Source organism: Myxocyprinus asiaticus, chromosome 17 (assembly GCF_019703515.2).
Source record: "Myxocyprinus asiaticus isolate MX2 ecotype Aquarium Trade chromosome 17, UBuf_Myxa_2, whole genome shotgun sequence".
NCBI lineage: Eukaryota > Metazoa > Chordata > Actinopteri > Cypriniformes > Catostomidae > Myxocyprinus > Myxocyprinus asiaticus.
The window spans coordinates 18,234,097-18,255,592 of NC_059360.1; the positions used below are offsets into that span (position 1 = coordinate 18,234,097).

At 38.0% G+C, this 21,496-nt stretch overlaps 1 protein-coding gene across 1 annotated transcript; it reads right to left on the reverse strand.

Moving 5' to 3' along the window:
* Positions 1-116: 116 nt before the first annotated feature.
* Positions 117-21,275, reverse strand: LOC127455051 (transmembrane protein 62-like). The gene is given in 15 exon segments (XM_051722613.1): positions 117-4,132; positions 4,134-4,181; positions 6,138-6,256; positions 6,626-6,721; positions 6,799-6,883; positions 6,981-7,094; positions 7,471-7,630; positions 7,816-7,971; positions 8,147-8,269; positions 9,726-9,850; positions 9,937-10,078; positions 12,886-12,928; positions 17,830-17,967; positions 18,099-18,210; positions 20,787-21,275. Coding segments are annotated over 15 exon segments (1,923 nt in total). The 5' UTR covers positions 20,976-21,275; the 3' UTR covers positions 117-3,859.
* Between the last annotated feature and the right edge of the window lie 221 nt (positions 21,276-21,496).

The following is a 21,496-nucleotide window of genomic DNA, read 5'->3' on the forward strand; positions in this document are numbered from 1 at the left end:
TTAACAGATTTATTGTAAAGTGTTACTGGATCAGCCTTACCTTACAACAAAATAAAAGTTTGTTTATCTTTCTGACCAATTCCTTTACTTGAAAAAGAAACCACAGAATATGACCGTCACAATATGAAACCCTTTTACTTTGTTTTACATGAACACAGCCAGATAAATCAAATCAAGGACAAAAACAATGCGAGCTTCAAAACTTTATCTTTTTTCCCTTATTTTGTTGCAAAACCATTTTAAAATAAATCCTGAATAATTAAGTAATTATGAGTTTGTTTCTTTAAAATAAATATTTTTGGTGACTTCCACACACACACACACAAAAAAAAGTGAACAGCACTTTCCAAAAGTGAAACTATGAGTCACATGACCACAGAAACAAAGAATGCCCATAAAATCATGCAGAACAACTGGAATATACAGTCAAATATCAATATGGATAAATACGATAATAAAAACATGAAATAACTTGTTAAAAACTCAAACTCATTTATAATCATGTATTCCTCAAACATTCATACAGTACAATTGGTTCACCACAAATCTAGATTAACATGTACTAAGTAAATGTGGAATCTTCACGTGCCTTAAAACTGCAACAAAAGTCTTCCAAAATAACATTCAGGTCATTGAAAGACAAATTAGGGCAGCGTATTGTTCTAGAAGTTTTTACTTTCCTGAGACACAAAAGAGACCTTGAGTGACCTGACAAAACAGAAAAACCACAAACGTCATTGAATATACCAGAAACTCTGTCACAGCTCTTTTCTGTTACCTGTCAAGTGGATTATGGAGGCACAAAGAAAGACCTCAGAGAACACAAGTTTCTTTTCAAAATAGCAGATTTTTGTTTTTTACCATTGTTATTTGTTTTTGTGTGGTTTGCTGTTAGTGTTTGCCTAATAAACACACAACGTGATTGTGCATATTTTGTTTCCTTTGTGTTCAGTGATTTAATATATATATATATATATATATATATATATACATACACACACACAGGCTGCCAAAAGTTTGGAATAATGTACAGATTTTACTCTTATGGAAAGAAATAGGTACTTTAATTCACCAAAGTGGCATTCATCTGATCACAATGTATACTCAGGACATTACTGATGTAAAAAAAAACAGCACCATCACTATTTGAAAAGAAAGTCATTTTTGATCAAATCTAGACAGGCACCATTTCCAGCAGCCATCACTCCAACACCTTATCCTTGAGTAATCATGCTAAATTGCTAATTTGGTACTAGAAAATCACTTGTCATCTCAAACACAGATGAAAGCTATTTGGTTCATGAAGTGAAGCTTAACATTGTCTTTGTGTTTGAGTTGCCACAGTATGCAATAGACTGGCATGCCTTAAGGTCAATTTTAGTCAAAAATGGCAAAAAAGAAACAGCTTTCTCTAGAAACTCATCAGTCAATCATTGTTTTAAGGAATGAAGGCTATACAATGCTTGGAATTGCCAAAATAAGCAAGATTTCATACAAAGGTGCAAGGTTGGGGAGTAACGGAATACATGTAACGGGATTACGTATTTAAAATACAAAATACAAGTAACTTTACCACATTAACGTGTATTTTGCCTTACTGTACTAGCAGAGTTTTTATAGTCAAAACAAGTGAAAAAATCTACCAGTGCTGAAGAAGTAATCCAAAGTATTTAGAATACGTTACTGACCTTGAGTAATCTAACAAAATATGTTACAAATTACATTTTACAGCATGTATTCTGTCATCTGTAGTGGAATACATTTCAAAAGTAACCCTCCCAACCCTGCAAATGTGTACAATGGAGTCTACAAAGACAAAGAACAACTGTCTCTAACCAGGACTGAAAGAGATGTGGAGGGTCAGATGTACAACTAAATAAGAGGATAAGTACATCAGAGTCTCTAGTTTGAGAAATAGACGCCTCACATGTCCTCAGCTGACAGCTTCATTGAATTCTACCCGCTCAACACCAGTTTCATGTAAAACAGTAAAGAGAAGGTGCGTGAGAAGTACTCCACAAGACAGCCACATCTATGGCAAGTGCTACAGGAAGTGTGGGGTGAAATGTCACCTGAATATCTGAACAAACTGACAGCTAGAATGCCAAGGATCTGCAAAGCTGTCATTGCTGCATGTGGAGGATTTTTTGATGAGAACTCTTTGAAGTAGTTTTTTTTTTTTTTCAAATTGTAATAGTAATTTTTCACGTTATTAATATCCTGACTATACATTGTGATTAGTTGAATGCCACTTTGGTGAATAAAAGTACCAATTTCTTTCCATAAGAGCAAAATCTGTACATTATTCCAAACTTTTGGCCACCAGTATATATATATATATATATATATATGCTTCTGTACATCAGGTTGTGCCCTTTAGAAGTCCAAAATGAAGATTTAAACCATAATAGTTGGCCCTTGCTTTCAGTACGAGGACTTCCATTATTGTCAGCTCCGTAATCTTACCTGTGACTATGAACACTAGTGCAGCTAGTTCTACATTCATGCATATACAGTGGTTTCTTCCTTTTGATGAATTATAAAATCAGTTTTAGTGTACATTTTAGCTCAGTCTAAAGTTTTCACACCGTACAATACTGTGGCCCACACTTGGAATTGTGGAGAAAGTGGCCTACTTGGTATTCCATATCATGACATACTGTATACCTTTCAGATAGAGACATCTTTCACATTCTTTTTTTGAACGCTTTAAAACTAGCTGAGAGGTTCGTATTGATTTGCCAGTCTATAAGAGATACAGGGGTGGCAGTTGTGTAGTAGTGTTTATCTGGGTGAATCTCATATGTCCAGGTCACATTTCACCCTAAAATCATAAGACCAAAATAAATAATGCATTATATTTTGCATAAAGAAAATGAAACCTGTTTTAGAACGCCTTAGAATGTTTGCATTATGACATTATTTTCATGACAATTAGCACAATTAAAGCTAAAATCTGGGTTCCAGCGAGGCACTTACAATGGAAGTGAATGGGGGCCAATCCATAAACGTTAAAATACTCACTGTTTAAAAGGTTTAGCAACAAGGCGTAAATAATATGCATGTTAACATGATTTTAGTGTGATAAAATGGCTTACTAACCTTTTTTGTGTAAGTTACAGTAAATTTTACAACTTTGTTGCTATGACGATGCAACAGTTAACCCTAAAATGACAAGTGAAACAACTTTATATCTCAAATAATACATGAGTTTTAACAAAAGAATGAATGTAAGTGCTTTTATAAAATTATAAGCTTCACATTTCTGCTTTTAAACCCTCCAAAAATTGGCCCCATTCACTTGCATTATAAGTGCCTCACTGTAACCTCGATTTTTGCTTTTTTTTTTTTTTTTTTTAAAGGACGGATGTGGTAAGTTGATCTTAACTTGTATTGAACCCGGAATATTCCATTAAGATTTTAGTTATCATTAAAAGTATCAGACAGTCTTTTTCCTTTCTTGATTGCCTTTCACAAATAAAAAAGACATAATGTGCAGTTTTTTCAAAGTAATAGGTATGCTTAACTACATACAAATTTAAAGACTGTTAAGACTTCAAATTAACACTGTTTGGATTCACAACGGTGCCAATTTGCTATAAAATCTAAAAATGTGTCTGTGTCAATGGAGGATCAGAACCAGGTTTGAAAGGGCCCTGTCATCCACGTGTGATGTCATCATCACTTCATATAAAGGATTTGTATAATAACTTGGGAGTATATTTTCCCTAATGTCTAGGAATGGAAGTGATTGGCAGTTCAGTGATTGTATAAAGAGAGGCAAGAGGGTAGATCTTGGCACAAAACAAAGTCCATCAAGTAAATAAAACAGGTGAAGGCCTCTCTTCAGCAGTCAGTGTCACGATGTCCTGTTGGTCTTGCTACCATCAGAGAATCGAGGAGGCGGTCCCCAACACGCCCTGTACACCAGCAGCAGGCCCATGAGCAGGGCCCAGGTATGTACCGGAGACAGGAAGAAGGCTAGTGGCCCGTAGGTCTCCAACAGGAAGTAGCAAGAATAGGCCTGCCAGATCAAGAGGACCAGCATGCCTAGGTGCACCACCAGAGTCTGCCAGCGGCACCCTGGGCAGCAGAAGTGTGAACGGAAATTGGTGCCACGACACCTATGATGGAAGACTCCAGCAGAGGTAATAAGTGAGAGGCATATTAAAGAAGAGCACCTGTGGAGGACAGACAGCATTTTATGACTGTACACTCATAAAAACTAGGGATGCGTTTCAAAAATCGGTCGTTTGCCTGAAAAACTATTTGTTTTGGGTTCACCTGACCCTGGTTGGACGCATTTCTTGTACCTCTTTTGAAAGTCTTAAAAGTTTTCAAAACATTTTAACATCCAAAGTTACTTTTAATTTGCCGTCTTCATGGTTTTACGACCTGCTCTTGATGCACCCATCAAAAGTTTTAACAAATAATATTACTATCAATTTATTCACACATATTTGTAAATAATATTTTATTATAGACAGACAGGGAAAATAAGGTAGAGTTTACAATTCTTGTGGGTTCTGGGCACTGCATAATTCCAGGTTTTCCAGGAAGCGTGTGAACCCTGTGAATGTTATTTTCTCTTTTTGTTTTTCTGTTCTGAAAACATTTGTCCGTTATTGCAATACAATAAAAAAGAAGTACGTTTTTTCTGGTGTCTTCTCACTGGCCAACATCCACTTCAGACACTCTGAGAACTTAAACAACCATAAATAAGGCTTGACAGTGCAGATTTACTATTTTTTACTAGCATGTCAATCGCACAGGTTTAAATGGGGTTATTTCTACTGGCCGTTTTGTTAAAATACGTTATAAACCTTTGGTTTCTTTACCGCCGGTGTGAACGTGCAGTTTATAAAAATTCTGGAAAAACTTCCATCAAGAATAAAGGTAATGTTGTTGTCTTTAATGAGACTGAGTAAAACTCGAGTCTCCTCATCCATCCAAGTGTACCTCTCCGCTATGCTGTTTGTTGTAAGGACAAATGTGATGTAAATTCTGTCATGTGACACAACATTTTTTGCGTTAATGCCATTTGTCTCGACAAATAGCATTTCAAAAATTGAAAGCGATTTATGCGCTAGAGTTAAACGGACAAATATTATGTCGACACTTGTGAAATTAAGATTTATGCGCTAAAGTTAAACGGACACATATTATGTCGACACTTGTGAAATGAAGATTTATGCGCTAAAGTTAAACGGACACATATTATGTCGACACTTGTGAAATGAAGATTTATGCGCTAAAGTTAAACGGACACATATTATGTCGACACTTGTGAAATGAAGATTTATGCGCTAAAGTTAAACGGACAAATATTATGTCGACACGTGAAATTAAGATTTATGCGCTAAAGTTAAACGGACACATATTATGTCGACACGTGAAATTAAGATTTATGCGCTAAAGTTAAACAGACAAATATTATGTCGACACATGTGAAATTAAGATTTATGCGCTAGAGTTAAACAGACAAATATTATGTCGACACTTGTGAAATTAAGATTTATGCGCTAAAGTTAAACAGACAAATATTATGTCGACACATGTGAAATTAAGATTTATGCGCTAGAGTTAAACAGACAAATATTATGTCGACACTTGTGAAATTAAGATTTATGCGCTAAAGTTAAACAGACAAATATTATGTCGACACTTGTGAAATTAAGATTTATGCGCTAGAGTTAAACAGACAAATATTATGTCGACACTTGTGAAATTAAGATTTATGCGCTAGAGTTAAACAGACAAATATTATGTCGACACTTGTGAAATTAAGATTTATGCGCTAAAGTTAAACAGACAAATATTATGTCGACACTTGTGAAATTAAGATTTATGCGCTAAAGTTAAACAGACAAATATTATGTCGACACTTGTGAAATTAAGATTTATGCACTAAAGTTAAATGGAAAAATATTATGTAAACACTTTTTTAATTTTATTATTTCCATCAGCTATATCGGTAATATTTTGATGCACTAAATCTTTTTTCGCAAATAAAGTTGCAAAATTGGATGGAAACATAGTTATTGTTGGGTGACTATTCCACCACCATGACCCATCCCTAATATAAAAAAACACACCCGTTTCATAATGATCTGCATCATACCTATATCCTGTATTACCTGTATAACTCCCACGACATATGTCAGACTGCCTTCAAGAAAATGCCCATCCACAAACACGCCAAAAGCAAAGCAGGCCCCATTGTGCCCATCAATTACTTCCCCAATGAACCATGGACCTTAAAAAACACAATTCACAACTCAATGTTCCTTCCCACAGTAATTGCAAGGACAGTTAGTGCATGACAGGACTTGTTTTATGAGTCCATCCTGACATGTAAATGGTGTATTCATGAGCACATGAATGGGGTCATCAGTTGATTTTAGGCATGCGTAAGTCTTTGAGAGGCAATTATCTTTAATACATTAACTTAAGATAATCATACAATTAAATCATTATCTAACATGCTTTATAGCCTCTGCAAGGATGGAAAAACCATCCATTCTTTTGATTTTAAAAAATGAATACAGGCCTTCTGGAGTGTCATCATAAGCAATTATGTCTCAACAATTTGCAACTTTTAAGTGGGTGTCAGAGAGTGACTTACCCAACGCTGTGCACAGGTTGAAAAGCAGCAGAGAGTAGTAGAAGGTGTTGATCTTACTAACAAGATGTAGGGACATCCATGCTTGAGAATACAGCCCTGATAAATTATAAGAGGTATATCAAAGTCTAGTGTCACTGCTGTTAAATTAAATTAATTACATTCAACTGACATACCTCTTGTAGATGACACGTGCATAAATCTGAAGACTACAAGCCCGCCTAGGTTTAGTAACACTATTGCCACAAAGGCAATCCGTGCCTGAGTAAGGAAACGTGTATAGAGATGCATCAAATACTAATTTGCTGAAATAATATAGGCACAAACTGCACACAATAAATTTGTTTGATTTCCCCACCAGTATGTAGTGATCTGTGAGCAGGATGAAGGACTGTATGAAGCCAAAGCTGGGGGTGAGGTCCTCCTCTAGGGTGAAGTGCTGCTCTCGTACTTTGGAGCGACCTGCTGAGTCCTGGCACAAGGAGAGAGAAATTAGTTGTTCAAAGCAGAAATGCAACCTGCACCATGTCATTTTAATTTTTTTATATTACAAAATATGTGGTCATGTCATACAATAAGTTCTGTATTTAAAGGAATAGTTCACCCAAAATGAAAAGTCTGTCATTATTTACTAACACTAACCCTTTCTTCAGTGGAACTGATAATCACAAGTCTGATTGCTGAGAAAAGTAAAGGCTCACCTCTACTCAAGTAGCACAATTTGAGGTATCATTCATGTCCGTAACCCTAATTATGAGCAATAATAGGGATGCTTGCCTTAGCAAACACCACTAATAAAAGTATCTGCTCAAGATCTTTCACTTAAGCTGGCACTGCTTATTATGTACCTCCACGTTAACACTGATGGTGTGCAGTCCAGTAGCATAGAGTGATGGATCCCAGTGCAGCACATACAGAGGTCCGCCTGCACCGACAGCTTTTTCCAGCGGAAATTCATCCACACTCACAAACACAGCTGTGATTGGAGACTCTGAGAAGGCGAGGACCCTACACAACACGAGGAACAGCACATGGGGCAACTATAAGTGCTGTGTGATGAACAGCAATCATTCTTAGAATGACAGGACAAGACTGCATGCAGGCAAGGAACATGAATGACTTTTGGAAGGGAGATGATAATGACGATAAAGGTTTGAGTGGTTGAGGGTTCAAGAGGACACACACAGAGACACCTGATGTGTGTGGAACTGCGAATGCGACCCAGAGGCTCCACTCCTGGGTGCAGGTATTGCGCCTCTTTGGGATTGGTGATCAGCACAGCTGGCCAATCCCCAAACGTCAAGTCAGAGAAACTAAGCAGGTCATGATCAAAAGCCAGTATCCTGTACCTGAACCAAGGAAGGAGAACTGTTGGTGACTACAGGCAGAACTATTTTTATGAAATGCCTCTCTTATCCATCAGTTGTTGTTTTTTTGTACTTGCTAAGATTTCAAGTCAGGTATATTTACACCTGGTAGCATTCCCTTGAGTGACTGCCTTGTTCGTTGCTCAAGTTATCTTACCTGCGGTTATCCATCCAGTCTCCAAGCTCTAACTCCAGCGTACCTCCTTGATGTCTACTATGCAGTACTGGCATGAAGCCTCCTAGTGTATGTAAGTGCCCACATAGATATGCCACAGCTGTACTGTAAAAACCAATGGATAAGACTCTTTATTTAGCAGAACATTATGTGTTTGGTCTCAAAGGTTTGCACCTATAACAATGGAAGGTAAAAATAAAATGTCTTAAAGACTGCAGTTACCCTGCAACCCTGTTTACCTTCACTTCACAAATGAAATAAATTTAGGGTAACTATGTTTATTTTTCTTACCACATTAGCTAATTGGGTTTTGTGTGTGTTTCCATACAGTAGACTCATGAACAGAGATGTTAACCAGTTCCAATGACTCCAAGTCTTTAGCTGTCACTCTAGAGTTCTCTTTTACCTCACTGAGCACTCTGTGGTGTGCCCTTTGAGTCATCTTGGCTGGATGGCCACTTCTAGTGAGAGTAGCTACAGTATTAAATCATCTCCATTTATAGACTATTTGTGCACAGATGAATATCTAAGCTCTTTGAGATAACTTTGTAACCCTTCCCAGCTTTATGTAAAGCAACAAATCTTGATTGTAGATCTTCTGAGATCTCTTTTTGTGGTGCATGTCAGCAGATGCTTCTTGTGAATAGAAAACTCAAAATGTTTGAGTGCTTTTTATAAGTCAAAGTAGCTTTAACCCACACCTCCAATCTCGTTTCATTAATTGGATGCCAGGTTTGCCAACTCCTGACTCTAATTGGCTTTTGTTGACATCATTAACCTAGGGGTTCACATACCTTTCCCAACCTACACTACACTGAATTTTTGAATGATGTATTCAATATGTACCAGAACAATACAATAATTTGTGTTAGTTAAACAATTTTTGAATGATGTATTCAATATGTACCAGAACAATACAATAATTTGTGTTAGTTAAAACAGATTGTGTTTGTTCATTATTGTAACTGAGATGAAGATCAAACCAGATTTTAGGGCCTGGTCGTGAATCAGATGATCAGCGGGAGAGCAAGATAAATGGGGGCCAGAGGTGCCAGTTCAGGAGAGAGAAAGACGCACTCAGCCGCGCTGTATGTGTGTGTTTGTTTATGTTTGTTTAATGTTGAGTTTGATATTAAACTTTATATTGACTGTTCAGCCGGTTCCCGCCTCCTCCTTGCCCATCCTTTAACTGTTACAGCAGGTAATACCAAAGGGTTCACATACTGTTTCTTGCCACTATATTGCTATATTCTCTGAAAAAAAAAGTCTATCCAATATGTAATTTTTCATCTCAAGTAATTGCTGCTTATAATTTTCATTTTTAGGTGAACTATCACTTTAAGAGGGGAATCAAATACGAGTGTTTAGAAATCAGATACGCATCAGATATAGGACCATATTTAAAGTAGATGCGAAAAAATTCTAATCTCATAAGTGTTTTTGCTGTTTACATGCATGTAACAAGATACGATCTTTGCCAGATACTGGTGAAAAGAAAGAAAGAAAAGAAATTGGTTGACAGTGTAATTGCTGCCATAGAGGGAAAGAGATTTGTCCAAACCTCATGAGTTCTCGGACTCCTGGAAAGGGTGAGATGATGGTAGATGTGGTATAATGCCCAAACCAGATGGACTTGTTACTGCTCAGACTCTCTTCTCTAAAGGTTGCCAACAAGTCCATCTGAGTCTAAGGGAAAAACATACATTTCAGTCCAGACAATGGCTGACATTGCTTTCAAATAGACAAGGCTATGGGAAGCACACCTCTCCTACCTGATTGAGGATTCCAAAAAAGTTATAGGGCCATTTGGGCCCAGGGGTTAGAGTGGCATCGGCACAAATAAACGAGTAGTTTCCAAAGGGAGTTCTGTGGATGTAGTGGAAGGATCCAACTTTCTGATTGGCAGAGTACCTCCTAGATATTCAGGGATGGAGAAAATGAAACACTTCAAGATGTACTTTTTTTCAACAGTAAATCAACTTCTAGTTTCTCATTGAGCAATCTTTGGGGAAACATACCAACTGTTCACAAATCAGTGTAAATCTAGTACAATTGGTCTGGCAGGAGAAGTAATTACACATGAACCAGTCTGATTCTAGACTCCATATCTCAAGACATTCAAGGCCAAAGTAGACTTCGGTTTTAGGAGTACCGGTACATCCACAATTGTTCGCATCTTTGCGTGTCATCGGCGTATGCGCCTGCCGTTGACCATACTAAAAGAGTATCTCAAAGCAGTTGTAGTGCGTATGCGTCAAATGCATCCGTATAGGCATGCGATAAAAAAAAAAAGTATACTTTGAAAGGCTGAAGGTTAGGCTATACTTAGTTTTCTTGAGTGCCATTGCACTTTCAAAGTAAACTCTTTTGACCACGAGCCCATATAGACGCGTTTGACGCATGTGCGCTAAGACTGCTTGGTGATACTCTTTTAGAATAGTCAACGGCAGGCGCATGGGTCGATTTGTTTTGTCTAAAAAAAGGAGGGTGCTAATACAGTTGAAGTCAGAAGTTTACATACACCTTAGCCAAACACATTTATACTCAGTTCTTCACAATTCCTGACATTTAATCATAGAAAACATTCCCTGTCCTAGGTCAGTTAGGATCACTACTTTATTTTAAGAATGTGAAATGTCAGAATATTAGTAGAGAGAATTATTTCAGCTTTTATTTCTTTCATCATATTCCCAGTGTGTCAGAAGTTTACATACTCTTTGTTAGTATTTGGTAGCATTGCCTTTAAATTGTTTATCTTGGGTCAAACGTTTTGGGTAGCCTTCCACAAGCTTCTCACAAGTTGCTGGAATTTTGGCCCATTGCTTCAGACAGAACTGGTGTAACTGAGTCCGGTTTGTAGGCCACCTTGCTCACACATGCTTTTTCAGTTCTGTCCACAAATTTTCAATCGGATTGAGGTCAGGGCTTTGTGATGGCCACTCCAATACCTTGACTTTGTTGTCCTTAAGCCATTTTGCCACAATTTTGGAGGTATGCTTGGGGTCATTGTCCATTTGGAAGACCCATTTGCGACCGAGCTTTAACTTGCTGGCTGATGTCTTGAGATGTTGCTTCAATTTATCCACATAAATTTCCTTCCTCATGATGCCATCTATTTTGTGAAGTGCACCAGTCCCTCCTGCATCAAAGCACCCCCACAACATTATGCTGCCACCCCCATGCTTCACGGTTGGGAAGGCTTGCAAGCCTCACCCTTTTTCCTCCAAACATAATGATGGTCATTATGGCCAAACTGATACATTTTTGTTTAATCAGACCAGAGGACATTTCTCCAAAAAGTAAGATTTTTGTCCCCATGTGCACTTGCACTCTGGCTTTTTTAATGTCGGTTTTGGAGCAGTAGCCTCTTCCTTGCTGAGCAGCCTTTCAGGTTATGTCGATATAGCACTCGTTTTACTGTGGATATAGACAATTGTCTACCTGTTTCCTCCAGCATCTTCACAAGGTCCTTTGCTGTTGTTCTGGGATTGATTTGCACTTTTCACACCAAACTACGTTCATCTCTAGGAGACAGAATGTGTCTCCTTCCTGAGCGGTAAGATGGCTGCATGGTCCCATGGTGTTTATACTTGCATACTATTGTTTGTACAGATGAATGTGGTACCTTCAGGTGTTTGGAAATTGCTTCCAAGGATGAACCAGATTTGTGGAGGTCCGCAATTTGTTTTCTGAGGTCTTGGCTGATTTCTTTTGATTTTCCCATGATGTCAAGCAAAGAGGCCCCTAGTTTGAAGGTATGCCTTAAAATACACCACATGTACACCTCCAATTGACTCCAATTAGCCAATTAGGCTATCAGAAGCTAATTGGCTAATTGCCTAAATGCTTGACATCATTTTCTGGAATTTTCCAAGCTGCTTAAAGGCACAGTTAACTTAGTTTATGTAAACTTCTGACCCATTGGAATTGTAAAATAGTCAATTAAAAGTTAAACAATCTGTATGTAAACAATTGTTGGAAAAACTATGCGTGTTATGCACAAAGACTTGCCAAAACTATAGTTTGCTAATATGAAATCTGTGGATTGGTTAAAAAATGAGTTTTAATGACTTCAACCTAAGTGTATGTAAACTTCTGACTTCAAATGTAACTATATTTGCGTCACACACTCACTGTGCACAAGAAGTACTGGCAAGTGGAAAACCAAAGTATACTTTGGCCTTGAGTGCTCTACCATGCGCAAGATGGAAAGGTATGCGGAAAAACAATGTATACCCTAGACTTAATTGACTTGATTTTTCAACTTCTCCCCTCCAAACACTTAGAGACCACTTTTCACATTAAATTAAAATGTCCCACCCTACCCCCACTTTCTCTTTAAAACACGCAAAATTACAGAAGTAAAATAGGGTGTGAACACCATTTCATGTTGACTTTGACTGGATAAGTCAACTACAGCTTAATGTTTTGAGATAAAAAATAGGATGGCTTGTTAATGTCAGCTGTAAAGGGAAGTCATTTCAAAGGCAGAGCAAGTTATTACATTTTGATGCAAGATTACCAAGACAAACATTTTGTTTTCTTTGGAATAACATTCACCGATTAATCATTTACCAAGAACAGGAACATGTATTAAGAAATTAAAAAGGGGCAATTTTGACTTCATTTGGACTTTTTTGATTACACTGGCAAAGCAAATGACTGAACCTTCTTGCAGCTTTATAGACATAACATTCTCTATTTATAATATTGGTACAGACCTGTAGTAATTGTTTATGCTCTCCAAAGATATATTAAAGGCATCTGTGGAGACAAGAAAAGATTATCAGTCAAGATTTCCTGGTAACGGAAGCAGAAGACCAGGGACCTAATAACTGTAGTTCTTATTACATGACTGGCAGCTTTCGCAATGTAACACCAGTTACAGGATCTTTGGGGACAAAGGATAAAGGGAACAGAGGAAAACTGATATGGGAGCTGAGTTATATGAGCCCATTAGAGATTTTCATTTGTTCTACCCTGTAACAATACACATGTAAAACTGGTGCATTCTCTGTAGCTGAATATAATGTAAATTGAAGACATAAAACAAAGAAACTGCCTACTGTCAAGCAGCTGTAATGTATATTTAATCAGAGTAATACACATGTGCAGTCTAACACAGAGATCTACAACAAAAATGAGGCCAACAAACACTAACACTGTGTCCTAACCACTTGTGACCATGACAAGGGACAAGACATTTTGTTGGCCAATTGGTGTCTATTTATGCAGCATCACAGTGAAATCTCATTGGTCCAAAATTCTGCTCCACATCACTGTATATTACATTACACTGTATAAAACAGTAAATATTAGGGCTGCGTACTGATACAGATTTCCCTATTCAATTCACATGGGTATATTTCGTTTATAATGTCCATTTTTCTTACATATGAAAGAAATTCTCTCTCAGCTAATGCTGTTAATTATAAAAGGGACCCTCTAACTAGACACATTATGAAAACATTAATTTTACAAATTGTATTTTATCATTAGTTTTTCATCATTTTTGTCAAATGTTTGCTAAATATGATGTCTTGAAATTGCAAATATATACTGTTACATATATTGTACAATATTGTTTATTGTTTTAAGTTTTTACTTTTACAACTATTACATTGACTTGTAGAACACGTGCTAAAATGGTACTGTTTCTTTAAGAATAGTGTCTCACTGGGGGCCTGGGCAGCTCAGTGAGTACTGACACTGACTACCACTCCTGGAGACGCGAGTTTGAATCCAGGGCGTGCTGAGTGACTCCAGCCAGGTCTCCTAAGCAACCAAATTGGCCTGGTTGCTAGGGAGGGTAGAGTCACATGGGGTAAACTCCTCGTGGTCGCTATAATGTGTGGTTCTCGCTCGGGCGCATGGGGAGTTCTGCGTGGATGCCGTGGAGAATAGCGTGGGCCTCCACACGCGCTACGTCTCCGCGGTAACACGCTCAACAAGCCACGTGATAAGATGTGCAGATTGACGTCTCAGACGCCCTCCGCCACCCGGATTGAGGCGAGTCACTACGCCACCATGAGGACTTAGAGTGCATTGGGAATTGGGCATTCCAGATTGGGGGAGAAAAGGGGAGAAAATCCACAAAAAAAAAAAAAAAAGAATAGTGTCTCACAGTGTTTTGGTTGAGCGCACATTAACAAGAGTGGAGTCGAAAGGCTTTTTTACCACGTGTGATTAGAATTAAATATTTATTTTTGGCTGTTTTTGATCAACAACTGAATATAAAGAACAAAAGTGTTTTAAAAGAGACATTATTCAACAATAATGACAAATGGGTTCCGTGGATCTCGTCTTTAGACACACATTACACGGAACAAGTCAAACCAAACTTTTACTCTCAACGCACAGTGAAAAAAATCCTGGAGCTGAGCTTCTTTACCACTATACTTAAAGGTACACTCAGTAATTTTTTTCCTCATTAAAAAAGTTTAACTCCTAAAGACATGAATTGTAATTTTGCAATATATGCAGGAAATCATGACCACTCACATTAAAATTAAGATCCAGTCATATCAGTAACTTATAAAAGCTGTTTTATTCTACATGGAGAGGGTCCACACATGGGGGCGGCCATGTTAGTATCACATGACCAGCCAAATACTACTCGCATAATCTCAGTAACCGTCCTGTTATTTGACATTTTCACTCATTGATTAATGTAATCATGGCTGACTGTGAATACTAAATTTCTACAATGGCATCTGAAACTGAAAACTATTGATTTTAAATGATGCTGCTAAGATGACACAAAGACCAAAGTTACTGAATATTTACCAGCCAGTGGCTAATCACAGACATTTTCAGTTGCATAGCAAAAAATTTGTTACATATGCAAGTGATTTACTTGCATTGTAGAGGGTTGCCACATAGAGTAAAAGATCAATCTTGGGATTTAAGAATCGATATAGAGTTCGTTCAAATGAACATCTACACTATATTGCCAAAAGTATTCGCTCACCCATCCAAATAATTGAATTCAGGTGTTCCAATCACTTCCATGGCCACAGGTGTATAAAATGAAGCACCTAGGCATGCAGACTGCTTCTACAAACATTTGTGAAAGAATGGGCCGCTCTCAGGAGCTCAGTGAATTCCAGCGTGGTACTGTGATAGGATGCCACCTGTGCAACAAGTCCAGTCGTGAAATTTCCTCGCTACTAAATATTCCACAGTCAACTGTCAGTGGTATTATAACAAAGTGGAAGCGATTGGGAATGACAGCAACTCAGCCACGAAGTGGTAGGCCACGTAAAATGACAGAGCGGGGTCAGCGGATGCTGAGGCGCATAGTGCGCAGAGGTCGCCAACTTTCTGCAGAGTCAATCGCTACAGACCTCCAAAGTTCATGTGGCCTTCAGATTAGCTCAAGAACAGTGCGTAGAGAGCTTCATGGAATGGGTTTCCATGGCCGAGCAGCTGCATCCAAGCCATACATCACCAAGTACAAGGCAAAGTGTCGGATGCAGTGGTGTAAAGCACGCCGCCACTGGACTCTAGAGCAGTGGAGACGCGTTCTCTGGAGTGACGAATCATGCTTCTCCATCTGGCAATCTGATGGACGAGTCTGGGTTTGGCGGTTGCCAGGAGAACGGTACTTGTCTGACTGCATTGTGCCAACTGTGAAGTTTGGTGGAGGGGGGGATTATGGTGTGGGGTTGTTTTTCAGGAGCTGGGCTTGGCCCCTTAGTTCCAGTGAAAGGAACTTTGAATGCTTCAGCATACCAAGAGATTTTGGACAATTCCATGCTCCCAACTTTGTGGGAACAGTTTGGGGATGGCCCCTTCCTGTTCCAACATGACTGCGCACCAGTGCACAAAGCAAGGTCCATAAAGACATGGATGAGTGAGTTTGGTGTGGAAGAACTTGACTGGCCTGCACAGAGTCCTTACCTCAACCCGACAGAGCACCTTTGGGATGAATTAGATCGAAGACTGCGAGCCAGGCCTTCTCGTCCAACATCAGTGTCTGACCTCACAAATGCGCTTCTGGAAGAATGGTCAAAAATTCCCATAAACACACTCCTAAACCTTGTGGAAAGCTTTCCCAGAAGAGTTGAAGCTGTTATAGCTGCAAAGGGTGGGCCGACGTCATATTAAACCCTATGGATTAAGAATGGGATGTCACTTGAGTTCATATGCGTCTAAAGGCAGATGAGCGAATACTTTTGGCAATATAGTGTATATTTTTACCCAGCGCTAATAAATTGTGATTGGCTGTAATGGTGTTACACAGTATTTTCACTTTTAGTGTGGACAAGTTACTTCTCGCTGCAAACTTATCGTGTTACACGGTATAAGATGGAACAAAATGCGCAACGTACACAGGAGGCTTAAGGGATACAAGCCAGGCGAGATAGAGTGGAAGCCAAGATTCTTAGTAAAAAACACAATTTTTGTGTTTTTGGTCACACATGTCGTATAGACTATTTTTATTATGCTTTTTTGGCCTTTTTGATAGTCTAAATGGCCAGCCACTTTCTTTTTATGTGAAAGAGCAGCGCAGACATTCTGTTCAACATGTCCTTTTACATTCCTTGGAATAAAAAATATGATAGAGGTTTTCAAAAGACATGATGGTGAGTAGATAATGACAACATTTTCATTTTTGGCCAAACATTACTTTGAACTAACCAAGCTAGAATTAAACAATTAACTGCTTCACTATAGCCAAGTTTTATAAATCCATTCAAGTTTGTTCTCTTATCACAAGCAGACAATATCCTGTTTAATATAGAGCCGGGCTTCATTTCAAGTCATTAAAACTGCAGAAAAGCGTCCAGCTGTCTGCACTCAATGTCCTTTAATTGTTTTACAGCCTAAAGATTGAAATGGTCAATTATTCCCCTAGACAAACAGCGACATTGGAAGAGTAAACTTAATTCTGATCTTTATTTAGCTCCCACACCCAAACATTCAAACACTTCCATGCAGACTATTGGACCCAGCTGATATTAGAAATTAAAGGGATAGTTCACCTAAAAATGAAAATTCTCTCATCATTTACTCGCCCTCATACTATCCCAGATGTGTATGACTTTCTTTCTTCTGCTGAACACAAGTGAAGATTTTTAGAAGAATATTTGAGCTCTGTAGGTCCATAAGATGCAAGTGAATTGTGGCCAGAACTTTAAAGGGTCCTAAAATCACATAAAGGCAGCATTAAAGTAATCCAAATGGCTCCAGTGGTTAAATCCATACTTTCAGAAGCAATATGATAAGTGTGGGTGAGAAACTAATCAATATTTTAGTCTTTTTTTTTTTTTTTACTATACATCTCCCTTTCACTTCTGCATTCTTCTTCTTTTGTTTTTGCCGATTCTTCGTGCATATCACCACCTACTGGGCAAGTAAAAAATAACTTAAATATTTACCTGTTTCTCACCCACACCTATCATATCGCTTCTGAAGACATGGATTTAACCAATGGAATGTTATGGATTACTTTTATGCTGCCTTTATGTGCTTTTTGGACCTTCAAATTTTTGGCCACCATTTACTTGCGTTGTATAGACCTACAGAGCTGAGATATTTTTCTGAAAATCTATGTTTGTGTTCAGAAGAAAGTCAGTCAGTAAATGAGAGTGAGTAAATGATGAGAATTTTCATTTTTGGGTGAAACTATCCCTTTAAGTAAAGAAAAATAAAATGATCACCATGGTTTCCCCAAATGTCAATCCATTTTGTGTGCTCCAGCACTCGTGATCTTTTAAGGATGTTCTGGTAGAACTGCCACTCTACCTCATGTTGGAGAGAGCCCAATTTGCTCTCAGTCTTTGCATCTGTTAAGTCCCCTGTTAAATAGACAAACATTATTTGGTGTTATGTGGCCGTGTCACTATGTACAATGTAAATATTAGTAAAGGGATAACTTATGTTGCCCAGTTTTGTTGCCAACTTGTGAAATATCTACAGCACAGCACACCTGTGGCAAGCACAAGATCTGGTTTTATCACATCAATAGTTTTACTACAAAACCTTTCAAAATCTGGAATGCGTCTCGGATCATGGAAACGACTGATATGAATGTCAGATACCTGCACAGAAGAACGAGAATGGTGAGAAGTCTAACACAACACAAAAATCTGGGTTACAGTGAAGTACTTACAATGGAAGTGAATGGGGCCAATCTGTAAACGTTAAAATACTCACTATTTCAAAAGTATTGACACAAAATATAAACAATATGTGTTTTAACATGATTTTAGTGTGATAAAATCGCTTATCTTTTCTGTGTAAATTTATATCTAATTTTACAACTTTGTTGCTATGATGATGTAATGCCGTAAACACTCAAACCCTCAAACGACCGTAAAAAATGACAATTTAAACAACTTTACAGCTTAAATTATACACAAGTTTTAACTAATTTATGTAAGTACTTTTATAAAATTGTAAGTTTCACATTTCTGTGTTTAAACTCAACAAAAACTGGCCCCATTCAATTCCATTGCACAGTGGTGAACCCTTTGGAAGTAACTGCATTTATGTATACATTTGTCTTAAAATCTGGTTTGATCTTCATCTAAGTTACAATAATGAACAAATACAATTTGTTTTAACTGATAACACACAAATTATTGTATTGTTCTTGTACATATTGAATACATCAAAAAATTCAGTGTAGTTTGGAAAAAGTATGTGAACCCCTAGGCTAATGAAGTAAACAAAAGCTAATTAGAGTCAGGAGTTGGCAAACCTGGCATCCAATTAAAGAAACAAGATTGAAGGTGTGGGTTAGAGCTACTTTGACTTATAAAAAGCACTCAAACATTTTGAGTTTGCTATTCACAAGAAGCATCTGCTGATGTGGACCATGCCTTGCAAAAAAGAGATCTCTGAATACCTACGATCAAGAATTGTTGCTTTGCATTAAGTTGGAAAAGGCTACAAAGTTATCTCAAAGCGCTTAGATATTCATCTGTGCACAAACTGTCTATTAATGGAAACTATTTAATACTGTAGCTACTCTCACTAGAAGTGGCCATTCAGCCAAGATGACTCAAAGAGCACACCACAGAGTGCTCAATGAGGTAAAAATGAACCCTAGAGTTAAAGCTAAAGACTTGAAGGAATCATTAGAATTGGTTAACATCTGTTCATGAGCTACTATACGGAAAACATTAAACAGGCATGGTATTCATGGCAGGACACCACGATGGAAGCTGCTGCTCTCCAACAAAAACATTGCTGTGCACCTGAAGTTTGCCAAAGACTACCATGACACTCCACAACTCTACTGTTTTGTGGACTGATGACACGAAGGTTGGATTGTTTGGGAAGAACATGCAGCACTACGTATGCCATAAAAAGGGCACCACATAACAACATGAAAACATCATCCCAACGGTGAAGTACGGTGGAGGGAGCATCATGAATTAGGGCTGCTTTGCTGCTTCAGGGTGTGGACCAATTGCTATCATCGAGGGAAAAATCTATAAGCTCAGTAGAGGTTGGGTGGTGAAGCAGGACAATGATCCTAAACATCGAAGTAAATCCACTACAGAATGGCTTCAAAAAAAGAAAATCCACCTTTTGGAGTGGCCCAGTCAGAGCCAAGACCTTAACCCAATAGAGATGCTGTGGAATGACCTCAAGAGAGCCGTTCACACCAGGCATCCTAAGAATATGGCTGAGCTGAAGCAGTTCTGTAAGGAAGAATGGTCCAAAATTTCTTCTGAATGTTGTGCAAGTCTAATCCGCAGCAACCAGAAATGCTTGGTTGAGGTTATTGCTGCCAAAGGAGGATCGACCAGTTTTTAATCCAAGGGTTTACTTACTTTTTCCACAGCACTGTGAATGTTTAATGGGATGTGTTCAATAAAGACATGAAAGATTATAATTGTTTGTGTGTTGTTAGCTTAAGCACATTGTGTTTGTCTATACTTGTGACTTTGATGAAGATGAGATCACATTTTATAACCAATAAATGCAGAAAAACAGCTTATTCCAAAGGGATCACATACTTTTTCTTGCCACTGTAAGTGCCTCACTGTTTTGTTTTGTGCTTTTTTTTTTTTTTTTTTTTTTTTTTGTGTGGTAATCAATATTATGACACAAATGCTGTCGATTGAGCTTAACTTGTATTGAACCCAGAATATTCCTTTAATGAGCAGATAATTTCCTGATACTTTCAGGTTTTATATGACCGTGGGACCCTGTGCGAAAATCTAAATTACAATACCAAAGAAATTATTTAATTACAATTTTCTTTGTCAAAATTAACTCCAACAGGTAGGGATGGTCTGTGTTGTTATTCAAAATAAAAATAAATACACGCTAATTAATAAGATAAATAAAGCCTTGATTGCACCAATCACTGGAAGTGAGAAACTGACATGTGTGCTAAAGGCAAATGTGTGACACATATGTAACATTTCATGATTTATCCTGGGGAAATGCATCAAAACTACATGATTTTCAGGTCTTGTTCACTGTAATTTTTCGTACCTTTTTATAATTAAATATCACTCAATAACAATAATTTTACTGAATCAAGAATAAATTATGGCAGAGCACAAAATAAAAGCCAATCAATCCCATGATCAGCTCATTAACAGATTACATCATGACACACGTTATGACAAGCAGTCAGTCGCAAACCTGCTTTTACCTGCACAAACCAAAAGATATTCTCCAGCTGTCCGCCGGGATACGGTAGGCTTTTGTTCATGCTTTCATCACCGGATTGATCCAAACTGCGTTTAGGGTGCCAAGCAGTGTCATAGCTGTCAAACACCCAAGAAGTGAAGCAGGCGAGCAGAAGCCCAACAGTCATCAGTGCTGCAAACAGCCGGAGCATCCTGCCGAAATGCCCGTGTTCACGGAGATCCCGGACACATCACACACATGGAGCCGCTGGGCATGCACTTCTCCTCTTCATGTTGAAGAAGCCTAATGGGGAAAATCAGACAGATTACATCCTATATCCCTCGGTTCAATGAAGTGTAGATAGAGCCGCAAATGGATAAACAAATGAGCGCGCTGTGATCAACAACAACACCCATTGAAAACTTCCGGGTGGCAGGAGTCTAATCGTAGAAATGAAAGTGATGGAAGAGAGTTCAGTAGGATTTGGAAACCCAAAGAGGGCGGAGCTAAACGATGTTTGGTCCGGAAGTAACCTGAAACCCGTTTAGATCTGGCTGAAATATATTATATTAGAATGTTATTACTCCCAAAACCTAGTTTCTTATTTTATTGAAATGTATGCTGGATTCAAATCGTTGTCAAATATACATGTTCATTAAAATTCATAACGAGCAATTACTTCTTTGGTTGAAACTAATCTCTGTTGTCAAGAAAGAACATTTATTTTCTTCT